Genomic DNA, 25,838 nt, shown 5'->3' with positions numbered 1-25,838 from the left:
TGTGAGACCCTACCAGTCTCTTTGATGGGCCCAGTTTGTAGCAGCTTTGATATGTCTGAATATTGATCAAATATAGAGCAAAAACAATAAATAAATACTGGTCACCCAGGCTTAAAGTCTTTTTATGCATTCAGACAGTATTGTGAAAAACATGCAACAGAGCTCAAACTGTAGCACGAACTAGATCAAAGAAACACAAATCAATGCATGTGTCATGACATGTAACCGTCCCTTTGAACAACATCAATCAGAACTAATGCAGCTTTATATACACAACATGTAAAACTATTTCATGTTTATTAAGTATCAACATATCAATATCACACCAGAATAATTTGGGATACTATTTACACACCAGGTTTAGGAAATCTTGGATTCGGCATTGACAAAGAGATTGTCACATGTACATGAGGCAAATGCTCATCCCAGAGGGGTGCGGGAGGATTGGGGGGCTTTACCACCGAGGCATTGGACGATCAGGGTGTGGGATTGGGGGCTCGCATCTGAAGCATATAGCCCTGCCTGTACACAGGGGCACTGCCTTGGAAAACCTTATTCTTTGCAGTGGGTCTGACTGATGCTGCTTTAGGGCTAAAGACATACAGGATATGATGGGTTCACTATTCATTTGCACAATTAAACTTTTATTATTTGGCACATCTGAGAATGGAGCACATCAGTGGCGAGGCTACATGAGGGCCAGGGTGTGATTGGCCCACTCAGATTGACAGCTGGTCCACCCAATAAAATGAGACACAGGTCAACATAATGTCACGGCGAAAATGACCTCATAAAATAGTTATGAATTCCAGTGAGATCCGGTTTGTTTCTTGTAATCGCTTGAAAATAATTTAGCCTATATTTTTGTTATCAGTGTGATTGCAAATGTGCAATTTTGCCAACCATAGACATGAATCAATAACTGCCCTTTCTTCTCTTTCTTTGTGGTAAAACTGCTTGATATTATACTGGGATCATATAAGTGCATTATGAGGAATAATAAATGCTTTCCTGTACCTCAGTGATAAGAGAATGGCGTTAACAATGCTAAGGTCGTGGGTTTGATCCCAGGGGGTTGCACATACTTAGAAACAAATGTATAGGATAATGCAATGGAGGTCACTTTGGATAAAAGTGTCTGCCAAATGCGTAAAATGTAAATAAATACATACACTTCATCTTCATATTCCTTGGGTGGGGATACTGCGATCACCAAGTCAATCCAGTCCTGCTCACAAACATAAAGAAAAATCACATCAAGAGTCTGATTCAAATATGATTTACTTGTCTAATGTAATCTCAACTCAAAAAAATTAGTCTTTACTTAAAACCACACTTATATGATCGCAGAAGACTGCAGTAACATCAGCATAGCCTGATAAATGTAACACACAACGTCATAATATGTTGTAACTCTATTTTCTGCTAAAACACCTCATCTATATTTTATGCTGCCTGATGAAGTAATTGTAGCAACACATATTTTTTTGGGGGAGACATAAAATATAAAATCTATAGGACTATTACACTGCATAATGGGGTCATTATTGGAGGAAAAATGCATAAATTTGTCAAATGGAATGAAATATAGTAAGATGTGAGCAAAGGTGTATACTTTATCTTTTATAGCTGTATGCACTATACAATAAAAAATGACATGTTAGACGGATACAAATATATGGTATTTTCATGAATGATGGAAATTTAAATGAAGGGTAAATATAAGGATAGTAGGTAACTATGAAGGCTAAATTATTATTATTATTATTACATCCATGCAGAAGTCACTTCCTAGGGTGGTTGCTATAGCATTGCTATGAGGTTACTAATGTGCACTAACGTCTCGGTTACGTCTGTAACCTCGGTTCCCTGATGGAGGGAACGAGACGTTGTGAGAGACTGACTGGGGTTTGATCTTGAGAACCTACCTTCTCCGAGATAATTAATTATAAAACGCCAATGGGCCTGGCGAATGGACGCGCACGCCAGTCTCCGCCCCGTGCATACGGGTACAAAGGAAGATGGCGGCGGTCATTCACTCACCCTTTGTACTGAGGAACCTGAGAGGGCACTCCCGTTCACTGCAGTGATTCGGTGCAGCGTTGTGGCATGAAGTCACAACGTCTCGTTCCCTCCATTAGGGAACCGAGGTTACAGACGTAACGGAGACGTTCCCCTTCAGTCGGTCTCTCGACGTTGTGAGAGACTGACTGGGGATCAATCTTAAACGCCACAGCGCTTGCACCGATATCACGACCTCTAGCGGAGCGACCCTGACTGGGCTAGCGAGTCACAAGAGTGCTACCGCGAGACGTAATCTTCCAGTCATATAGTATTGGTCATACTGAGAAGCCTCTACTGACGGCCTCACGGACAGTGGCGTACGCCTCTAGTAGCGAGGAGCTGTCCGGAGCCGAACACTGGGGAAACACTGCTCTCCTCTTAGAAGAGTGCGTTACGGAGGCCACATCCTACCCGGAGGGGAGGTACATGTGGAGACATGACATGGTCTCCCCGGCGGGGAGAACAACATGCGGAAAGGTGTTAGCCTGAATAGGGGGACAATCCAGGTGGGATTACCACCGGCGGGGAGGTCACAGATTCACCAATCGGGAAATCCTGAGTGAGGAATTCAACACACGGGACGACCCAGAGGGGAGTCACTACGTATGGGGCACTAGTCCTAATACAGGGGTCTGCCTGAGCAGGGATGGCTCTACCTATAACGGACCTGGTTCTAACAGACGGCTCCGCTCAGTCTGTTACCAAGTGCAATGCTTAGTGATGGATGGAATGCCTATACTTCGCCCGAGAGGGGAAAGTAGGTAGGCTACAATAGCGCACTAGTCTCACCTGGTGAGGGGAGAAGGCGCTTTCGCAGGCGTACGCCCAAACCAGGAGCCCACCCTAAACGTTGGCGGCGTTTAAGGGCATGTGCTGCAACTTGTTCCACGTGGAGATTGTAAAATCTCGTGAAGGTACTGGGCGTAGCCCAACCCGCAGTTCTACAAATGTCTGCCAGAGAGGCGCCCTGTGCCAGTGCCCACGAGTGGAGTGGGCTCTCACTGCCAGCGGGCACGGCGATCCTGGGTTGGTACCCAGTGCGCCACCTCTGTTTGGAGACAGCCCCCCCGGGTGCCGTCTCCCAGAACAGACAAAGAGCTGCTCAGAGCTTCTGAGGCTCTGTGTGCGGTCCAGACCGAGGCGCAGCGCGCGTACTGGACACAACACATAAAAAGGTTGGGTCTTCCTCTCCAGAGGGGAGCGCCTGCAGGTTCACCACCTGGTCCCGGAAGGGAGTAGTGGGAAGCTTGGGCACGTCGTCGGGATAGGATCTCAGGACCACGTGAGAATTACCAATCCCGAGTTCCAGGCACCTTTGGGACACAGAGAATGCCTGTAGGTCCCCCACCCTCTTGATGGAGGTGAGCGCCAGAAAGAGTGCATCTTTCATCCAACTGAGGAAGATTGGCAATTCTTAGGGGCTCACCAGGGCCGTACCAAGGCCCTGTAAGACCACATTAGGGTCTCAAGAGGGTACGGAGCGCGGCCAAGGTGGACACACCCTTCTCGCGCTCCTGAGGAACCTGGTGACCAGGTTGTGCTGACGGGGATACTTACCTGCGGGTCAGCACTGATCCGATCAGGCAACTCCGCGGGTTCTCCTCCCGGGGAGAACACCAGGACAAATTGGCGCCACTTATAAGCGTATAACCGCCTAGAGGCGGGGCTCTAGCCTGTAAGACAGTCTCCCGGACCGCTAACGGGCAAGCCCTCGTCCCGTCCAGGGGCCAGGCATGGAGGTTCCAGAGGCCTGCGTTGGGGTGCCACAACGTGCCCTTCCCCTGCGGAAGGTCCTTCGTCAGGGGAATGGGCCAGGGGGGGCCGTCGTCAGATCTACCAGATCCGAGAACCAGGTCTGGTTCGGCCAGTATGGCACCACTCACCAGATGATGCCCCTTTTCCCTGACCTTGCACAGGACCTGTGCAAGGAGGCTCACTGGGGGGAAGGCGTACTTCCGCTTGTCCCGCGGCCAGCTGTGTGCTAGGACATCCGTGCCGAGGGGACCCTCGGTCTGGGAATACCATAGCGGGTAATGGGTGGAGTCCGGGGAGGCAACAGGTCCACCTGTGCCTGCCGAACCGCTTCCCACATGAGCCAGGCTGCACGGGGATGGAGTCGCCACTCTCCGCGGGGAGTACACTGTCGAGAGAGCGCATCGGCTGTCTGGTTCAGGTTGCCCGGAAGAAACGTGGCCCGCAGGGATTTCACCTGCTGACTCCAAAGGAGGAGGCGTCGGGCGAGTTGTGATAACTGCGGTGAGCGTATGCCGCCTTGCGATTGATGTACGCCACGGCAGTCGTGCTGTCCAACCGGACTAGCACGTGTTTGTCCTGCACAAGGGGCTGGAGCCTCCTCAGTGCCAGAAGGACTGCCAACAACTCTAGGCAGTTGATATGCCAACGCAGTCGGGGACCTGTCCACTTGCCCACCGCACCCCACCCTTGCAGGGAGGCGTCTGTCGTTACCACGACACGCCTCGAAACCTGTCCGAGCGGAACCCCTGCTCGGAGAAAAGGTCAAGTCTGACCAGGGTAAGAGAGTGCGAAGGCACTGGGGCGTTACCGTAATCCGCCTGGTGTCGGCATGCCACGCTGTCTAGGGAACCCGACTCTGTAGCCAGTGCTGAAGCGCCCACATGTGCATAAACCACGTGAGGGATTACCCCCGTCGAGGACGGCATGTGCCCCAGGAGCCTCTGAAAATTCTTCAGCGGCGTCGAGGGATTCTGACTGATCAACCTCAGACAGCGCAGCACTGACTGTGCACGCTCGTTGGTGAGACGTGCTGACATACGTACAGAGTCTAGTTTCATACCGAGGTAAGAGCTTGCTCTTCTCCTGGTTGACCCGGAGGCCTAGACGGTCTAGGTGCCGAAGCACAAGGTCCCTGTGCGTGCACAACACATCTCGCGAGTGTGCCAAGATAAGCCAGTCGTCGAGATAGTTTAGCACTCGCACGCCTTGCTCCCTGACAGGAGCTTGCTCCCTGACTCGTTTGGAAAAAACACGTGGAGACAGGGCCAGACCGAATGGCAGGACCCTATACTGATACGCCCTTCCCTCGAACGCGAACCGTAGGAACGGCCGGTGTCGGGGGAGAATAGAGACGTGAAAGTACGCGTCCTTCAGGTCGATCGCCACGAACCAATCCTGGTGACGTACCGAGCCCAGGATGCGCCTCTGCGTCAGCATTCTGAACGGCAGCTTGTTCAGGCGCCGCAGATCCAAAATGGGCCGCAGCCCCCCGCCTTTTTGGGCATGATGAAGTACTGGCTGTAAAACCCGGACGACATCTCGGTTATAGGGACGGGTTCGACCGCACCCTTCGCCAGAAGGGCGGCGACCTCCTGCCGAAGTACGGAAGCATTCTCTCCTCGCCCCGAGGTGTACAGAATGCCCCGAAACTTGGAGGGGGGCCTGGCGAATTGGATCGAGTAACCGAGACGGACTGTCCTCTCTATCCAGTGTGACGGGCTGGTGCGCTACCAAGCGCCCAAGAACCGCGACAACGGGACCAGAGGGACAATCTGCTTCACCGTGCCGGGGGAGGCTGGTTCGGTGGCTGACAGTACGGTCACCTCGCACAGGGGGGACCCCCCGGGAGGTTGACGGCTCTGTATGTTTACCTGCTTCAGGCGGCCTGACGCAATGTCCGGGGGAGATTGCGGTCGGCGGCCCGATCCATCCAATACACCGTCTGGACGAGAGTGTTGTGGAGGAAAACCCAGGGGAGATTTGTCTCTTTGTGAGTATGTGGGCGCCGGACCCTGAAAAGGGCCCAGACTCGATGGAACGCGGCAGGCAGCGTCCTTCTCCGATCCGGCGTTGGAAAGGCCGGGATTCAGGCCCAGTAAAATCTCCCCCTGGTTCATCCCGTCAGGGCCGCTTTAAGGACCTCTGCTGCTGACGGGGAACAGATGCCCTCTTCGCGGGGGCTACGTCTCTGGTGGGTCGTCCTCTAGGAGGTTCCTCAACCGGAGGGCCGCCGCGGGAGGGCAGGGCTGCTGGGAACCAGGCTGTGCCCGAGACCATGCCGACCTGTTGGCGGGCACGTTGCGGCGTGGTAGGATCTGTTCGATCGCCTCAGTCTGCTTCCAGACCGCGGAGAACTGCCGTCCTCCACGGTATCACCAAGCAGCCCTGCTTGCGAGATGGGCGCATTCAGAACGGGCGTTCTGGGCGCCGCTCACCCGCGCAAGACTAAGCCACAGATGCCTCTCTTGGACCACCATTGTGGACATCGGCCGACCCAGGGCACGTGCCGTGGCCTTCGTCGCTCGTAGCGTGAGGTCTGTGGCAGTACGCAGCTCACTCATACGAGTTGGGTCGGACTTCCCGCCGTCCAAATCCTTCAGGACTTTCGCCTGAAAAACCCGGAGGACCGCCATGGCGTGGAGAGCGGAGGCTTCGACGAGTGACGAAGAGAGCTTACATGCTCTGGACGGAGTCTAGGTCGAGCCCCCCCAAGTGGCAGCTGTTTGTGGGCACAAGTGGCCCGCGACTGCACGCTCCACGCGGGGAACGTCAACATAGCCTCTAGCCGCCCCACCAACCAGGGAAGTCACAGCCACAGAGCCCTCCGGCCTGAAACGCGCCGAAAGGGGCGCATTCCAGGACTTGGCGAGCTCGTCATGCACCTCCGGGAAGAATGGTAATGGAGCGGGGCGTGGCTTTTGACCACGCCCCCGAAACCGCGCATCTAGCCGCGAGCGTTCCGAGGAGGATGTTGTTACACCCTGCAACCCGATGCACGCGGCTGCCCGGGAAAGCATGGCCGACATCTCAGCGTCAGTCTCCTCCGGAGCTCGACTGCCTGACGACAGGAGATCAGAGGAGTCTTCCGCATCCGATGCCAGCAGGCAGCTGTCCGACGCAGCGATAGAGATAACGTCATCATCCGTGTGCGAAGTCTTACCACTATGAGACGGCCGTCTGCCGCTCGTAGGGGACGAACCAGGTGAGCGTGAAGGGGTATAGATGGTCCGCGAGCGTGCAGCTGACGTAGCAACGTCTAACGGAGTCCCTAAATCACCCCCGCCGCTCGCCAAAGCGGTCAACCTCGCCGAAACGGCAGCTGAACACGCCTGGGAAACAGACGGGGTGGTGGCAGCGCTCGAAAGAACGTAGCCAACCGTGACCGCAACACCCTGATTGCTATGTCCGCACACAAGGGACATTGCATCAGTGAAACCTGCCTCAGCATGCTTGAGCCCCAAGCAACTGACACAGGAATCATGGCCGTCAGACTCCGGGATGAGTCTGTCGCACCCAAGGATACAGCTACGAGACATGCTCGTAGCCGGAGGGACTTACCTCTTAAGGTCTGTAGCCTTCTGCCGAAACGCCCAGGGGAAGTCCACCGAAAGGGGAAGTCCGCTGCTCGGCGTCATAAATCCAGCAGGTTAAAAGTTTTCTCGAAGTCGAGTATCGCGTGTAGCATCAGCAAACACACAGGTTCCGAAGAACAAAGGATGAGTGAATGACCGCCGCCATCTTCCTTTGTACCCGTATGCACAGGGCGGAGACTGGCGTGCGCGTCCATTCGCCAGGCCCATTGGCGTTTTAGAATTAATTATCTCGGAGAAGGTAGGTTCTCAAGATCAAACCCCAGTCAGTCTCTCACAACGTCGAGAGACCGACTGAAGGGGAACAGTAATTGTTTTTAGGATTGCTATCTGGTTGCTAGGGTGTTGTAGGAGGTTTTTTGCTTGCTATGAATGTTTACACGCAATCAATATTAAATGAGCTGTATTGTTTTCAGCTGTTTGTTCAGACCGGATCAACTGATTTAAATTGATGGGTTGTTGTTGTAATGAGTTGCGTACCCCTCCACTGTTCCATGCTTGAGCCATTGAGGTCTGTCCTTCAGCCAAAGTCGCATCTGTCAGGATCTTTCCATTCACGGCCATGATCTCATCACCGGCCACAACCCCACCTGAGACAATACACACAGAAGAACCCCACACAAGATTAGCAATAACACAGAAACCCGCTTAGCCACTGCACTGGATGGCTAGAAGTGAATATAATGTTGATCATTATGTATAAATTGTTTTTGTGCAACTCACCGTGTTTATCTGCTGCACCTCCTTCATAGATGGACGACACCACAATCTTCCCCAGTGGGGAGTCAATGCCTCCCTCTATAGCCAGATCGAGCTTTCCATCCTGAGCAATACAGATGAGAGAATAAAGAAATCAAATTGCGCTTTGGCCCAGTCGTTGTTTGTTTTTACAGATGTTCAATAAAATGCTCTTGTTTCCTATGTCCTATTTTACCTTCTTGATTCTCAGAAGTCGCACATCTCTTCCAGCTATCTGCTCAGCCGTGAACTGTGAACACACAGCAAAGCCGGTATAAAGAATATTCCACTGAGGCACGTTGTGAGACAGTTTTCAGGATGAAATTACAAAAAGCAAAATACAGATAGTAACAGTATAGATAACAGTAAATGTTACTGTACCATTGAATATGGATCAAAATCATCCACATATTTCTGAAATCCCTGCAAACCAAATGCGTTGAAAAAGAAAACAATGTTTGTTGTTTGTCAAAATTATATTATCTACATAGTATAGTATATACTAAGTATAGTACAGAAACAAATGGTGAGGAAAGGGTGCATTTGTTTGGTTGGATCATTGGTAGCTAGATGGACCTTTCAATCTGTGATAATATTTTGATGTGATTATTAAATGAAAGCCTTTCCAGCCTAAACTCATAGAAAGTTGTAACAATTTTACAATTGGAACCAAACATGTGGTTACAGTGCCATACATCAAGCTTTCACTCCAATGAAGCAACAAGTCATAGAGGAGATCCTCATAAAAACACACAGATAGTACCTCGCAGTTATGCGACATATATATAATAATAATAGTCTTCAGTCTGATTCTGCTATTTGTGCAGTATATACAGCCTGTGACTGAGCACACGTAGCAGGAGAAGACTTGTCAGGAGGGCTCTAAATGCTAACAAATTTTGTTTTACCTGAAAAAGTCCAATATCCTAATCATACAGGCAAAAGCATGATGTTCATCTATAGATTACATCATATGATCATTTGAAAGCCTTCAAGGTACAGAAAAAAAGAAAACGCTGCACATGTAAAATGTACCCTGGTGATCTTTCTTATCTCTTTCTGTATCTTTTTAATGGGAAGGAAGTGTTGAGCTCTGAAAAAGGGGAAATTGGCTCGGTTTTATTATACATTTTGAATCGTTGTCAAAACTGGAAGCAACCAGAGTGATGCATTTACCCAGTATCCTTCACTAATATACCGCTAAAGGATTCACATGCAGCAAACACACGCTTAGACGTCACTCAAGGACCAGAGTTTGACACACTGCAACGATGAGTTACTTGTTTCTTGGTGGATTTAAAGGACGTGTTGTATGTGACCATCCGTTTGAGCATCTCTTGGGGCTGAAACACACGTAATTATAAGTGACTTAATAATACAACAAGCACACACACACATGCACACACACACACAAACACACTAAGAGCTTATATAAAATCTCATTATAAGCCATAAAAGGTTTGTGTCAACTTGTTAAATAGGTCTATTTACTGTCTTTGAATTCAGTCGCCTGTTAGCTTCACAAATAGACTGACTGCCTGGATGCACTGAGTAACACTGAAAATTGTTCAATTGCGTACGGCTCGCTATTGATAGTGAGGGTATATCGTAATGGATAATTTGGAAGAAAAGCCATCTTGCCATTTTTTCTCCTGCACAACACGAAAGATCTATTGAAGAATGATGGGAACCAAACAACATTGACCCCATTGACTTCCATTTTATGGACACAAAACCACTGAGATCTCTCAAAAAATCCTCTTTTGTGTTGAGGATGAGGGTTAATAAATGAGGACCATGTTTTTTTGGTTAAACTGTCTCTATAATAGGTTAGTTGAAATCCCTATGAGTAAGCATGCTTGCATTAGCAAGCATCATTAACCCTAATAAATAAGGATCTTATCCTCTCTTACCCTTCTTGTTACCCTCTTAAAATAACCACAAATTGGCAAATACCCATTCATTTAATTATGGAGGCACAAGGACAGTCAAAGCGATTGGCTTTCCCTGTGATCTGATTGAGCAGGTCTGGTTGTCTTACAGAGGCAGCGACAGGCAAATCTAAATTTGTCAGGTTGATCAATCAAAGGCATTTTAAGTCTCTTTTTGTACGCATAGGGTAATGCATTTCTGTTTTCCTCTCGCTCTTTCCTCTTCCTCTGTCTTTCTCTTTTCTTCATCGGTGCAATCAGAGAGGATAAAGCTGTATCTTTGTGGTCCCTCTTGAGTCTCAAATACTCATTATAATCAGGGAGTCTCAAACAAGCAACAATCAAACATCAAATCAGTCAGGGCTGTTACCTTTTGCATGCATTTACCTCCCACAAACAAGGACAAGTGCACGTCTTGTCTTACCATAGTCTCTGAGCGTAGTGTGGGTCTGTGTGAGGTATGAGTTGGAAGCATGATGGGTTTGGACATGACAGGGTTGATCTGTCTCCGTTGGTTGGGAGGGCTAGGGGCTATTTTCTATGCAGAGGTTAACAAAAAGGAAAGAAATAAAGCAATCAAAGAGAACACATAACTTCCTGGAACTAAGTGAAGGCTCAATGAATCACGGGACATGCGACTCTCTCTCAACGGCTATGATTTTTCCCAACTATGGGTTGAAACAACCCAGCATATAATGAATATATTGAATTGCAGCCTTCATTTTTAGCAAATATGTTTGAAGTTCACCTGCTACAGCTATAAGTACCAAATGCGTTATAAGCGTAAAGAGGGGGCAAATCCAAAACTCATAATTTACATGAGCTAAACTCACCAGTGAATTATTAGAGGTTGATATTCTGCTGGCATGAGATGTGTTTCTCATCACCTGGGCCACAAGATAAAATGTTCAATTATCTAACAACAGCAGACATCAGTGACATTGATGATCCCCAACACTAACATACAAATGCATGATGGTCATCCCCACATGCTAATAAACATTAACTATGCTAACCTTCGGGCTGGGTGGGTGTGAGAGATTGCTGTGGCTTGTGTACTGGAAGCCACCTCGCGGCCGGTAACCACTTTCACTAAACCTGCTGCCTTGTTCAGATAGACTTGGGGAATGAGGATAGTTGGACGACTTTGCATGGTACTTGTCCTCCATGTGCATAGGGGGTAGAGGAGGGGGTGGAGGAGGAGGAGGTGGTGGAGGGGGAGGGGGCTGAGATGAAGACTGAGCCCTAGATGAGAACAGCGGGGCAGAGGGGGGTGGCCGTGAACGACCTATTGAGGAAGGGGGTACCCTAGAGGCCTGTGGGGAGGGCGGACGCTGTGGAGCTGGTCTGGTGTGTTGTACTGGCTGATGTGTTCTGGGAGATGGAGGATGGTGGTTAGATGTGTGATAAAGTCTGGGTGAGGGTGGAGGGAGTGGTAATGGGGGTGGAGCCTGGTTGGATGTGGGTGAAGTTGGGGCTAGTCTTTTCAGAGGCTGTCTCAGACTCTGGTCCACCTCATCTAAGTTGAAGTCATCTAGGTCGGTGGTGGCCAGCGTCAGACCTCCAGGGAATCTCCTCCTACTGGGGCCGGTTGATGCAGGGGAACGTGTTGGAGACATCTGGAGATACATTTTATTTGCTTAAAACCCTTAACCAACAAACTTAGTCGAACTGGACTATTATGGTGTTTACCTCCGGAGATTCATTTTCCACTGAGGAGATTTGCTCTAGTCTGGTCTGACAGAGCCTTTCCACCCAATGTTGCACCTTCTCTGACTCTTCTAGATCTTCCCTCTCAGTCTCTGATACCTAGTTGAGTTAGTAAAGCCACACTCAGAAATGGAAGCTATTGTATATCTTTTACATGGCAACCCGTTTATGCACTCTTGCAGTCCAAGAATATTTGGAAAGGGCACGTCAAAACAATTATGGCTACATTTTCATTCAAACGTCATAAACATGAGGATATTAAAACAATATTTGGTAATAAAAGCAATAGTGCCAACCAGACAAAAGGTAAAGTGCAAAGTCAGGACACACAACAGTACCTCTTGCAGAAGTCTGCTGATTTTCATCTGCTTCTCTCTTTCGAGTATCTCCTCCTTTTCCTTTGCAAGCTTCAGCTCAAACTCCATCTCTTTTTTGTTCTTTCTCTCTGCCGGAAGAGTGTCAGTCTTGGACGTCTTCTTTTTCTTCTTTGTCTCTTTTCCTCTCTAAATACCCAAAGTGATGGTTTGAAAAGACCCGGACTTTATACCAGGACTAATTAACGCAGGTCCTGAAGGTCACTGTACTGGAAGGTTAGTTCCAACCCTAGTAGTAATTTTAGGTTGAGTAAATCCATTTCAGGTAAGACTTTCCATTGAGCTTGTTTAGGTGTTGTTTGGGGTTGGAGTTTAACTCTGCAGGATAGTGGCCTGTTTGGACTGCTTTATACAATGCGGACCAACTTTAGATGCCCATTCAAAGTTTCCATGAGGAACAACATATCTCACAGTTAGATCACACCAAAACAACACAACATGCTTGCAGCACACAATGTACCTTCTTGAGTGTAGGCAACTTCCCTTCATAACGGTAGAACCAACCGAATGCTACAAGTGCAAGAGCAACACTGTGAGTCTCACGCAAACACTCCAAATCACCAACCCTCCTCAACCCTTTCAAAGCTACCAAGATAAGATCCAACCAAACAAAATGAGAGAGGATAGTCTACACACATTTCTGTATGTACTGAATCTGTGTTGAAAAAGGCCAGGTTTGTCAAAAGAAGTGCATGTCTGTGATGCCAGTATCTAGATTGGCATATGAAGCTTTCACTCACTTCTGCTTCCTCCTCTTCATCTGAGTGCTCGTCAGCTACAGACGTTGATGGAACCAGAAAGGGACAGACAGTGCACACCAGAAATACAAAGAGCACACAAAGAGAGATGATGCATTCCAAAAATAAATGCACATCCGTTCATGCAAGGAAAGAAGTAATTCATTATGAATACCCTTTAATACTGTTTTAAGATTAGTGTAGATCTGTTAAGGTCATTCAAACCACATGCAGTTGATAGGTTTATTGGGTTTGTTGAGAACATACTTGAGGTTTTAGGTTTTGGTGAGGGTGACCGGTGTGCCGGTGGTTGGGGGGAGGAAGAGGGGGACGGGGACCGTGAGGGAGTTTTGGATTTTTCCTTGGAGCCCCAATCTTCTTCCCATTCTTTATGGTGTTTCCTCTCTGCTGCTTGAATTCTGCACAAACACACGTAAACATGTGATACATACAGTATATAAAATGGACAGTAATTGATCCTGACAAGCCTGCTAAATGAATGTATTGTAACAGAAATAATTTAGTTGGGTGAGCATACCTCTCCATGTCTTTCTGATAGCGTTCATCTTCCTCTGCAGTCTTCTGTGATATCTCCATCTTCCTCCTGCAAAATATTGCACATATGAAAGACGAAAATCATTTTGTATTCATACATTTTTTGAAAGGGGGGTTAAAGACGCAGTATGGCCTTTTCACGTGGTTGACCTTTGTTTTCAGATTGCTGTTTGTTTTGTCTGCTTTTGTGTATAGTTTTGGTACATCTTTAATATATTTAAGCATTGTCATGTCTAGTTTGGGTAGTTTTAAGGTGTGTTTTGACTAACAGTCGTTCGTTCTCCTGTTGTTCTTTGATGATCTTGTTGGTCTCTAATGCCACTTTCTTCTGATGCATAAGCTCCTGTCTCTGAAGCTCATGTCGAGCTTCGGCCGCCAAGCGCTCCTCATCGGTCATAAACAGCTCGCTTCCCTGAGACACAAACATGCACACACACATGTAATCACATGTAGTTCCAGTCCTCAATGGGCACCTTCTTAAACACTTGTCCCTGTCATGATTCTGCCTTCTCTTGTCTTGATTTTCTGGTCTAGGGGCAGAGTCATGACAGACCCACGTGTTTTATGTTGAGAGAAACATATTATTGTCAATCAGAACATAATATGCGTTCTCTCCTGTCTTGTCATTTGGCCCCGCCCCTCTCGTTTCTAGTATAGCTTTCCTCCTGTGTCTTATTACCCATACCTGCCCATCGTTATCTCCTTTGTTAGTTTCCCTATATAAATACCCATTTGTCTATTGTCTTGTTGCTCGTTGGTTGTATATGTTGCCTGTTCTTGTAAATCTTGTACCTCGTGGAAACTGTTTGCTCTATCCCTACGCTGTGTCCCAGCGGTAGTATCCTGTTCTTGTTACCCTCTGTGAGTTTTCATTCTTGTTTTTTGCTGTCTTTGTTATCCCCTGGATTTTACCCCCTCGTGGGTTTTTGTTTTTTCATTAAAATCCGTGTTACCCCTTATTGCTGCCTGCGCTTGGGTTCTTCACTACCTGTTCCGTGACAGTCCCCTGAGAGAGATAAAAGCTTTGCGTTGGACTATTCTGATGTACTGATGCTCTTAATGTACTTACATTTACATTTACATTTAGTCATTTAGCAGATGCTTTTATCCAAAGCGACTTACAGATGAGGAAACATTGAAAGCAATTACAACAACATAGGCAACAAAATACATAAGTGCATCAAACTAGTCCATTAAAGCCTAGCACAGTATAAAAAGCTAAGAATAGTGAGGTTAGTAATTTTTTACTATTACTACTTTTTTTTTTTTTAAAGAAGGAAAGGGAAGAGAATTAGGAAAAATCAATCAGCGACGTGTTGACGGAAGAGATGTGTTTTTAGGAGTTTTTTAAATAACTACTTACAGCTCCAGTGAGAACAGTGATAGTCAGACTGCGGCTGCTCTTTAACACCTGCACTGCCTGGAAACACACGTATTTACCAATAAAAACATGGGCAGAGGAACTTTTTAAAACCATTTAGCATATTTGTTTGGTATTCACCTCTTGATGGCTCAGGTTAGCAAAATCCACCCCATTGACTTCAACAATTTGGTCGCCGACCTAGAAGTCACACACACATTTGTATATTACTGTACATGATATAATACCATGGTTCAGTGGTAGCTCAGGTCTTTTTGATTCAGGTTTTGGTTACCTGTAAGCCCACTTCTGCGGAGAGTGACCCTGTCTTCACATTGCTCACATAGATCCCTGGTTTCTGTGTTGGTCCACTTGATATGCTACAATAAAATCAAAGGACATTAGAATTTATGGTACAGATCTATGAGATGCTAGAAGCAGTTATGGCCAAAAGTAATTGGGCCATTTTTATCCCTATTTGGGGTTAGATTTAACCAGAGTTTCCCAAACTGGGGTTCACGAAGGAATTGCAGGGGGTTCATGGGTTACACTGCATGTCTACCATTGCACATACAAGTTTCAATTACTTTAAAAAAAGTTGAATTTGTTTTAGAAATAACCGTTATGTAAATTATTACTAATAAAAGCCATAAAACAGATAAATAGCTACTTAATATTTTTGAAGTTAAAATATGGACGGTTTCATCAGACGTATGAATCTGGGACAAAATTGACATACATAAAATGTATTTTATATTCAATATTTTATTGTATATTAATTATTTGTATTTTGAATTACATTAAAACTACTCAACAGTTATTGATTCAGTGCGGATGTCTACTGGAAGTTGAGTTAGGGGCACAAAACGTTTATTTATGTTGTTTCCACTGAAACATCTATATTACTGTAACAGCATACTCAACAAAATATAAATTTGTCCCTCACCTGATTCCCATGCCTTTGGTGCCCACTAAACTAAAAAACACTTTCTTTTCCTTGATCTCTTTTCCCCCGAGTGAAGTCAAACCAGCCACACTGGTCTTCTTCTCCTAAGAGAGCAAAACACAGAGGTCAAGTTTTAATGTCAGTGTAAAATAAAATGGCAAACGTACATATAACTTCATCTTACCCCTGACTCTGACACAAACTGATCCACAAACTGCCACTTCAGAGGGTCTTCAGAGGAACTGATTTTAAAATAGATTTAATAACAATATCACTAGGACAATCAACATATGTGTTTCCATTTTTCGGCGAATGTTGCATTTAGCATCGTGACATTAAAGTTATCGTTCAATCAAAAATGAAATTTCTGTCATCATTTAACCACCTTTATGAGTTACTTTCTTCAGCAGAACACAAAAGAAGATATTTTGAATAAAGTTGGTAACCGAACAGCACTGGAGCCCATTCACTTTTACTGTATGGACACAAAACCAATGCAAGTGAATGAGGTCCAGTAAAAAACATTTATCTAAATATCTTCTGTTATATTCTGTTGAAGAAAGACAGAAATGACAAAAGGGTGAGTAAATGATGACAGAAATGTTATTTTTGGGTGAAATACCCCTTTAATAACATCAAATTACCTTTTGAGAGGAATCATTCCCACATCTGTGAAGAAACAGTCACAATAATCAATAAACCCACTCGGTCGATAATACACATTAAACAACACAATTAGGTGTGACAAATCCCATGGAAGATATAAATGACTGAACTGGTAAATCAATCACAGGCCAACTGTGATTAAATCCCCCAGGAGAATTACAGCTTATTATCTTTAGCTCTGTGTAATAATGTCAGCTTTACAGATGTAGAGTCAATACGGTGGTATGTGACGGGGTCTTACGGCGGACTTTCAGAGAGACGGTCTTCTTGGTTTTGATGAGGTTGATGACCTCGTCGTGAATGCAGGAGGAGATGGAGTAGCCGTTAATGCGTACGATCTCATCGCCAATCTGAAGAGGACATTCGTAAACCAAGCACATGACATAACTATGACTTTAACACATATTAATAGCACTATTGAGACTTCATTGATACATGCATGATCGTCACGTAACACTGCTAAAATGAATAAATGTAAATATAATGCACATGCGTCAACACATGTATAATGATGTCTTATGTTTTAAAGTGACTGGTGTCGTTTAATAACGCTTACATTTATTTAAACGAAGGATAAAAATATCATTGCTGTCCTTCCGAAATCTGGTATGTCCAGATTTGCTGTTTTACAAGAACAAAATCACTGTAGTTTTTAAATGATTAAATACTGTTTTCAGAGCTGCTAAGCACTTTCTAATAGCCTACTTTTAATGTTGTTGTTTATTTTTTGCAAAACCCAGTGACAAACATAAAGGGGGGCTGATAATAATCATTTGGACTGCAGGTGAAAACATGAATGAATAGGTCGATGAATAGGTCTAGTACGCCTCCTAGTGGTGAGAAGGTGTATTGACAAAATTACAATTTGACAGGTAAACAACAAACAGCAGGCCTGGTTCATGGTACATAATCTTCTTCCCAGTTTTTAATGGCAGATTGCATCCATTATGTTGCACTACTGCCAAATGGTATATAATTATAGCAAATATATAATTACAATTTATTGCATGCATATCCATTTTTTTCAGTGATTAAATGGTCAGATCGTTATTTAATAGATAATACAAATAGGAAGTATTTAATTTTTAATTATTGAATTGCCTGCTGTATATTTTTTAGGGCAAAAAGAAAACCTGGGGGAGAAATGCCCACCCCCCTGCTCCCAATACCCAGCCAGTTAGATTTCTAAGATTGTAAGAGATTATATTCTCAATAAAGTAATATGGTACGACCATCGTATAGAGACTGTAAGGTAGCAACTGAATTAGACTGCAGTTGAAAATTATTTATACAAAACTTTAGTTTACTGTCCTACCTGCAGCCCAACATTTCCTGCCTGTCCATCTTTGACTATCTGTGAGATAAAGAGACCACAGCCGAACTCCAGACCACCTCGAACGCTCAAACCCAGACCCTCAGGGTGTGTGCGGTCCAGACGCACTTCCTTCAACTTTCTGCTCATAACAGAAAATATAACATTAAATAACACTGAAGAATATAGAGCAACTAAAAGTAAAACTTAAAAATATCTCAAAGTTTGAGAGAATAAAACTTCAATGTAAAAGCCTTTAATCTGATGGTTATACAAACCATAGATAGACAACTTTTAGATGGACGGATGGATGGATGGAAGGATGGATAGAAGGATAGATGGATAGAAGGATGGATAGAAGGATGGATGGATAGAAGGATGGATGGATGGATGTACGGATGTATAGAAGGATGGATTGATGGATAGATGATGGATGGATAGAAGGATGGATGGATGGATGGATGGATGGATGGATGGATGGATGGATGGATCGATGGATCGATGGATGGATGGATGGATGATAACATGTGAAACAGAATCCAGTTTTTTACGGCCCCATGCTGCACATCAGACTCGGTTGAATAAACCTCCACTCTCATCACAGCCTTCCGTTATCACGACTCACTGAGCATGAGAGACACCATTTACTCTCATTGGAGACGAGAGGGGTGGCTGTCGCTCTACAATCTTTTCTCTCTTTCTCTTTTCAATGTCTTCTATCGCTCCATCTTTTTATTCCCTCATCTGTTGTTCACACACATGATTTAATCAAGCTAAACAACTGTCATTATACTATACTTCTCACCTGGATCTCTTGGGCGTGTGCTGGTCGTACTGCACCTGGTGTTTGAGAGGGATCAGGGGTCTGATGGCATCAAACAGTGGAAGGCGTTTGGGCTCATTAATCACCAGCTTCAGGTCGCCGACCAGGACAGGCAGGTCCATTGATCTAAAGGGCAGCGCAGAGAAATTAAGCAGGACCTGATTAAGAGCAGGCGGTCAGAATCACTTTGTGCTGCATTAGAGCCGGATGAAATCAATAGCACAAACAGAGTGTGTGTCAGATTTTATTTATTTTTCAGTTTCTTTTACTTTTAAAGGTTTTCTAAAGCAAGCGAACCAATTAAAAATAAATAGTCACTATACATGGGCAATTTTTTCACTGCTGCCATTATCAATCAGATTAAAAAAAATGTTTTTCAAGCCCCAGACGTCTGTCTTCCATTGGTCGCCCATATAAAGTCATTGCTTATGAATCTAGAGGCAGCTGCTCTATGAATCATTGATATTTCACTCCTGACTCAGATATCAGAGACAAAAGGATGTGAGAGAATAGCTGCCCTTGAACGCAGGAGGACAGTGGAAATTATACGATCCAAGTCACTGTTACTTTCCATTGGATCGGGCCTCTTATTTCTGTTCAGTGGAGCAGTGACCGACCTGTCCAGCGGAGCAATGACGTCTTGGTTTACACCTGAGATTACAAAACGGGACCTAAAGGGTTGTTTTCTTTGTATCGATCAGTTCTTATAACTGCACACGCAAAGACAGACACAGAATACTTTTGTCCTGTTGAATGAACCATACAGCTTTCCTTCGATAAACGGATTACCACAATTACATGTTGGAAAATTACTCATTATATTATTCATCAGCATTTTAACATTTCCAGTACACACTACTGCTGAGATATTTGGAAAATGTAATTTCATTGACTACCATAGTAGGGAAAGTTATTGTATATTTTTTTTTTGTTCTGTTGAACACAACATTTGATATTTTGAAGTACTTAGGAAAGCAAACAGTTGTAGGGCCCCTTTGATTCATATTTTAGTTTTTCCTTCTATGTTAGTCAATGATGCCCCAGAAATGTCAGTTGCTAAGAATTTTATATTGATCTTTCTTTGTGTTCAACAGAACAAAGACATTTATATTGATTTTGAACAACGTGGTTAGTTTTTGCACTACTTCAACGATGAATTATGTTGCTAGGGTTGTTGAGATTTTCTTTTTGGAACTTACTTCCCTAAATAAAAGCACAGCCCAGGTGACTGATTTTCTGGTCCCTAGATATGACCTGGGTCCCTCCTTTACATCATTAAAATCCACTGTATTTTTGCCTTTTTATCATGTAAAGTCTAGTTCTGATCATTTTAATTTTCCAGATAATATAATTCTCTTAATATGTTAACCTTGTTTTGAAATGTTAAATATCTACTATATTTGATGTGTTTTACTTTATTTGTATTTGAAATCTATATCATTGTTATTGTAAACTATACGTGACCCTGGACAATTAAACCAGTCTTTTGGGTACATTTTTCAAATTGGCCGAGATACAACTATTTAAAACTCTGGGTTAGATAGCTTGTCTGTAAAATAGCTTTTAAAGTGGTCCAAATGAAGCCCTTAGGATAGCATATCACCCCCAAAATAAAGTTATTTTTATATTTACTTTAGGAAATGTACTAAATATCTTTTTGGAACATGATCTTTACTTAATATCCTCATCATTCAGGCATAGAAGAAAAATAATAATCTAATAATTTCGACCCATACAATATTTTTTGGCTATTGCCCAATCAAATCCTGAGTTTTGTGGTTACAGCTAAACATTTATGGCTGTGTCTGCTAAAGGAATAAACAAAATAGAGAACCACAGCATTGACTTTCTTTGAAGGACACATGAAAGTAATATTACTCACTGGTGGTACATGCGGAGAACATCATAGAGATAGTCCTTCTCTGCTTCATTATCAATCAATAACTCCACCTGCGCCAACACACAAACTTCAATCAGATCATCATTAATAATCTCAAAGTCAAATTCACTCCCATCTTTACCTGGTGACGGCTAATCTGCTGCAGAAATGTTTTGAGGAAGCGTTTTGGCCAATCAAGGATGTAACACATCTCTCACTGAGCGAGAGACTAAGACAAGTAAGGAGAAGGTACAGAGAGAGAGACGTAGGGGGCGGATCATCGATTTGGTTATACATGTCAGGTGGATCTTTTCCGGCATTGTGAACAGCATATGTACAGTTCTGCTCCACTGGACCTGTTAATGCGCCTCAGATAATGTCTTTTGTTAACAGTGTAACCTTATAAGTGTATCGATGAAAACGTTAGAATTTTGAGAAAGTTGACACCCAGAAAAAATATCGATTACATTCATTTTTAGAATACATATTTACGTTCTTAAAAGACAATATTGTAATAATATCTATATATGAAGTCATCCAAATGAAATGTGTTTAAAAGGGATTATTTAGTCAACGCCATGTCTGTTAAATGTCAACTGCAAAATAAAATCTACATGGAATCAGGTATAGAGGTATTTATGGCGTCATAAACATTGGCCAAATGTCACTCCACCTTTGGACAACATCATATGACGTGATATCCATGAACAATGAAATCAGATGAAATCTCTAGCAAACGACAAATGCACAATGCAAAGAACGATGGTCCAACAATAAAACACGAACATATCGAAAATAGACGTGGATCCAAAAATACAAAGGTTTTAATTTGGCTGTTTTTAAGTGTTGTTCGGCTTTCCATCCCCCATCTACAGGCAATTACAAAGCCCAACAATAAATGCAGCCATTATTTCCGCCTGACCTCTCGTCTCTGTCACTTCATGTAACGCTGTGTGATAAACTGTCCATTGTGTGTCAGTGTGAACAGATCGTACAACTCTAATATTACACACACGAAGGTTGTATGTTGTTTGAAAACACATTATATACGATATTTAAGATAATTCTGTATTATTTTACAAAATAGAACTAACATTATAATATAACTTCGTCAAAAGTACCTTTAACAGGCTACCTGTTGTATAGTATGCTTAGTCCAGTACACCTGTCACCTGTTCAGCCAATCAGTAAAGCGTACGCCGGATGACGTCATTCTCTATCTTACCCTTCGACCTCAGTTTTGTGCGCTTGCTAGAACATTTGCCTTATCTAACCCTATAAAATGTGCATAATTCCAAATTTTGATCCAAACTAATATATCAATGAAATGTTTTGCATGTTTTCTAATTTGAAAAAAGCACCGGAAAGTCGATAATATGAACCGTGATGCTTTGGGTTTATCTCCTTTTGGTCCGAAACCAACAACAACGGTCTCTATGGAAACTAATACCGCCATTGTCGAAAACTAGGCGAGTTTAAACGTTAAAACGTTTGAAAAACATACAAGTGGACGAGTAGGCTATTCTTCCGCCATCCTCGTCATTCTTGCGAGGTGATAATGTCCCGCAAAATGAAATCATAATGCGGAATGATACGTTAAAATAACACTTTAAATCTCACCTTGTGTCGAAATTCCCTCGCTACTTTTCGCTCCATGGTGAACAGCGGTGTCAGTCAACGGTCCCGGACGGTTGTTGCGCTCGTGCGAAAGTCGCGGTAACGCGCGTCGGTTTCGCGCGCGCTCGGTGGAGTACGAGCGCCGGTCAGAGGTCGATACCTGCACGCCTGCTGTTATCATGATGTTAGATTTATTACACGAGAGTTTATGGTTGCAGTACCATCTCAGAGCTCTGTAGATAAATCCTTAAAAGCTTTTGCAGCTAAAAGCACTTTGTCATGACCAGTAGCTAAAGATGAACTTAATGATAAATGGCAATTTAGTAAATAGCACAGTTTTGGAACTTATAAGATATTGATTTCAAGGCAGAACAAGTATTTCTCCACTTTATGGTTGTGAAAGTGGAAATATATATTAAATATGTTCCTATTTAATGTGACATTTAATACAATTATAATTATTTGCATGAATTCTTTGGAAAATTGTTACAAATATTATTCTAAGATCTGTCTATCACATATAATTTATGATCATATTCATTGTGTTGTGCTATTGTGCATTAAGGCTAAAAGTATGCCCCCTTATGTATTTGTAACAGTTATGGTGTGTAGACAAAACAGGACCTCACTGCTTACGGTTTCTATCAGTTCCCGCGTAAGTGATATTAACATTTCATTGTGTGTTTTGTACTGCGTAATTGTAATTCACAGTGTTTTATCCAGATTCTGTGTGTGTTCTACATCCCTGCTGTACAGGGGGGCTTAGCAATTATCATTATTTATCACCATGACAAAACATTAGGCCCAAGACCACACACATACACGGGATAATGTGCATGCTTGTAAGTGTCCTCATGGTTGGTTCGGGCATATTCTCGTGCGTGCGTGTGTGTGTGTGTGTGTGTGTGTGTAGTGCTCTTTTTCAGGCGAAGCAGCCAGGTTGGCCCCTGCTGGTTCAGCTGTTGGCAGTGAGGTGCTCTTGGGGGGTTCGAGGCCCGTCTCTGACCCAAAGGCTTATGGGGAGAGATTACAGCCTGAAATACTATCTCATCTACTCACCATCAAAACACACAGACGCACACAATTTAGAGGGCCAGGACAGAATATTCTGAGATGGAATCTGACACAGCTTGATTTATGCATGACTTTCATTGCAAAAATGATTCTTGGGGTTTTAAAGAAGATAAAACATCATCACACAATTAAAAAATATACTGAAAACTCCTCTTACTAGACCTCTTATATCTTACTTATAAAAAAACAAATATCTCTCTTTTCTTAAAATCTTTATTATGACTTACCTAAACGTTGTGACTGAAACTTTGTACTACTGGCACTTATCACGAATCATTTGTTGTACTCTTTGTAAGTCACTTTAGATAAAAGTGTCTGCTAAAAATATAAATGTAAATTACTTGCTTGAATTTTCAAAGAACATTACATTTCATTATAAATGTATAAGATTTTTTTAAACCAGGAAACAAAGAAAAAGGTCTCTTTTTATTTGATATGAAAGATATTGGAGATCAAGATTTTCTTTGAAACATCCTTTAAAATGCTGGGATAATCTGGATCATATACTTGCACAAACTTTATCAAAGTTCAAATACATTTCTCAAAATTTCTGTAAATATTTTTTTCTATTTTTGTTTCAATTTCTATTCCTGTCATAACAAGAAATAAAAAATCCATGCCAATAAATCTTTACCTACATCACTATTCTAATCATTTGTATATACAATATTATTTACGGTATCCTATGCATGTTAAAATGTGCATTAAAGTGCCTTATGTAATCGTTAATTCGGTGATTAAAGCTAAATGTATAATACATTTTTCTGTAAATATTTTTTTCTCTGCTAATAACTTTAGCTAGACTAGCAGATCATTCTGTGGTATTCAACAATATTAATGCAAGCACGGTCATTAGCCTCTAGGTGGCAGTATGGCAAAGCAGGTCATATATACTATAACGTCAGGCTGTTCTGCATCATTGGAGTTGGTAATGACTAGACAGATTTCCGTTGCTTATCGATTATGAATAGTTCACTCAAAAATGAAAGTTTTTGTTTTCAGTTAAACACAACACAAGACATTTTGGTGAGTAAATAGGCACTTTTTTTGGTGCAAACTATTCCCTCACGCGTTGGTTGCCTTTTTAAGTTGCATTAAAAAGGTCAAGTCCTCTTTTTTACTTTCACACACTTCTTTTTGGCTCACACAGCTCAGGTAAACCGAGCTAAACACTTCCAGTGGTCATTACACTCCGTCCTCACAGGAAATTCAAATCGTGAAGCTGTTGAAAGCGAAAAGGCAAATGTCTTAGTCAAGCACTTATACTAAATGCTGTCGTACCGAAAAACAATATGTGGGCCTCAAGGTGTCTAACTTTCAACCAGCATGTGTCTTTAGGCCCGTTCACACAACGGTTGATATCGCCAACTATAAAGATTAAATTGAAAAATCTTAATTGAAATGAACAGCACACACAACTACAACAATAAAGATACCGAGGTCAATGTTGGCATCACTTTCAGAGTGTTTTGGTATTTTTCTATGAAATAAAACATTGACAGCCAATTAAAATGTAAAGGGCACGTGCTAAAATGCGAAACTGTAGGCATGAATGAACCAATTTTCCACACTATTTATCATTATAGTTATTTTTGGCAGATATTGCTCTCGGCCTGTACAATGTGATGGAGTAGGCCTATATTATACTCAGAAAGCACCCACAACTGCTTTCACAACCAAAACTTAAATTTAAACCCATTTTTTGTCATAAATGATGCATGATAGTCACCGGGGGGCCGCTAACCATATTTAGAGATGGGGGGTTTTCTTATAGAAATGTCACATGCGTTCCTTAGCAAGCACCACTAACAAATATTTCTCCCTGTCATAGTCACCCAATATAAGTACTTAAATATAGCTCTTACGGTATGTATTTTGTAAAATGGTAGTGATGTTCAGCAGAGCGATTTATCATTCGCTCATGCCGTGAGTTGCTGGAAGTCTGGTTGTTAGGAAATGGGTGTCCCGAAGAGATGTGAGGTACAGTATTCTGTGACACACCCACAGTAACTCATGGTGGCCTGGATATCAAGTTCCTATACAAGGCAATTCAAAACCAGCTCATCCATCCGTCTTGCTGCGTGACAAATTACGAGCTCTGGTGCCGAACAGCAAAAAATATTCCTGCAAAAACAGAAATGAATACATGTTTTGTGATAAGCATGTTATGTATAATTGTGACTCCCATCTGTTTCTTGTGTGAATAACTTCTCGGTGTGGATTTTTTATTTGGTGATATGTTGACTGACAATGCAACGTGAGCCCTGACGATTTACACATGCACATCTCTGGACATTTGACATACAGTACACCTTGATAGCACTTTATATAACGGTGTTACGTAACAGCAGAAGGCAAGCATCTCAGTTCACGAAAATAATACTTGCACACATACCACACAGTGTCCTCAGTAAACTCTAATGTTAAACAAATAGGTCCTCCGGAAGTCGTACCCACAATCCTTTCCAGGATGTGTCCAGAAGAAATGGCACGTAGGGTCACCCGCAGTACCTAGAATTTATTTTTACATTTTGAATTTTATTTCATACAGTTCCTTAAGACTCATGCTTTAATCTGGTCTACAGTTCATGCATCTTGGATTTGGCATTTGCATCTTTGTTTTCTTTGTACTAAGAAATGTATAATGCCATCAATTAGGAAAAAAAACAACAACAAATAACTCCAAAGCCAGTGTAAATATTAGATT

The 25,838-nt window shown here is 43.3% G+C and overlaps 1 protein-coding gene across 1 annotated transcript; it reads right to left on the bottom strand.

The window, feature by feature from the left end:
- Positions 1-334: 334 nt before the first annotated feature.
- On the bottom strand, positions 335-22,192 carry ush1c (Usher syndrome 1C). The gene is made up of 27 exons (XM_079449715.1): positions 22,061-22,192; positions 20,444-20,511; positions 18,544-18,687; positions 17,742-17,880; positions 16,668-16,776; positions 16,405-16,429; positions 15,945-16,002; positions 15,761-15,864; positions 15,110-15,194; positions 14,956-15,015; positions 14,818-14,874; positions 13,724-13,866; positions 13,438-13,503; positions 13,167-13,318; positions 12,623-12,672; positions 12,127-12,291; positions 11,771-11,887; positions 11,095-11,697; positions 10,912-10,965; positions 10,503-10,616; positions 9,419-9,490; positions 8,529-8,570; positions 8,344-8,397; positions 8,133-8,232; positions 7,890-7,999; positions 1,173-1,228; positions 335-591 (listed from the first exon to the last, which is right to left on the bottom strand). The coding sequence occupies exons 1-27, from the start codon at positions 22,094-22,096 to the stop codon at positions 477-479; spliced, it is 2,898 nt and encodes a 965-aa protein (XP_079305841.1). The 5' UTR covers positions 22,097-22,192; the 3' UTR covers positions 335-476.
- Positions 22,193-25,838: the final 3,646 nt, after the last annotated feature.

The sequence above is a fragment of the Barbatula barbatula genome, assembly GCF_947034865.1.
Source record: "Barbatula barbatula genome assembly, chromosome: 25".
NCBI lineage: Eukaryota > Metazoa > Chordata > Actinopteri > Cypriniformes > Nemacheilidae > Barbatula > Barbatula barbatula.
Note: the sequence above shows the minus strand (reverse complement) of the source record. Positions and strands in the feature narration are given on the sequence as shown.

What these genes read in the sequence shown, in the direction of transcription:
- ush1c (XM_079449715.1), bottom strand. Translation starts at nt 22,096, where the DNA reads ATGGAGCGAAAAGTAGCGAGGGAATTTCGACACAAG. An exon ending in TATCAGAAAGACATGGAGAG is followed by an intron (nt 13,319 to 13,437) that starts GTATGCTCACCC and finishes GTGTTTGTGCAG; the next exon opens with AATTCAAGCAGCAGAGAGGA. An exon ending in TGGAAAATGAATCTCCGGAG is followed by an intron (nt 11,698 to 11,770) that starts GTAAACACCATA and finishes ATGTATCTCCAG; the next exon opens with ATGTCTCCAACACGTTCCCC.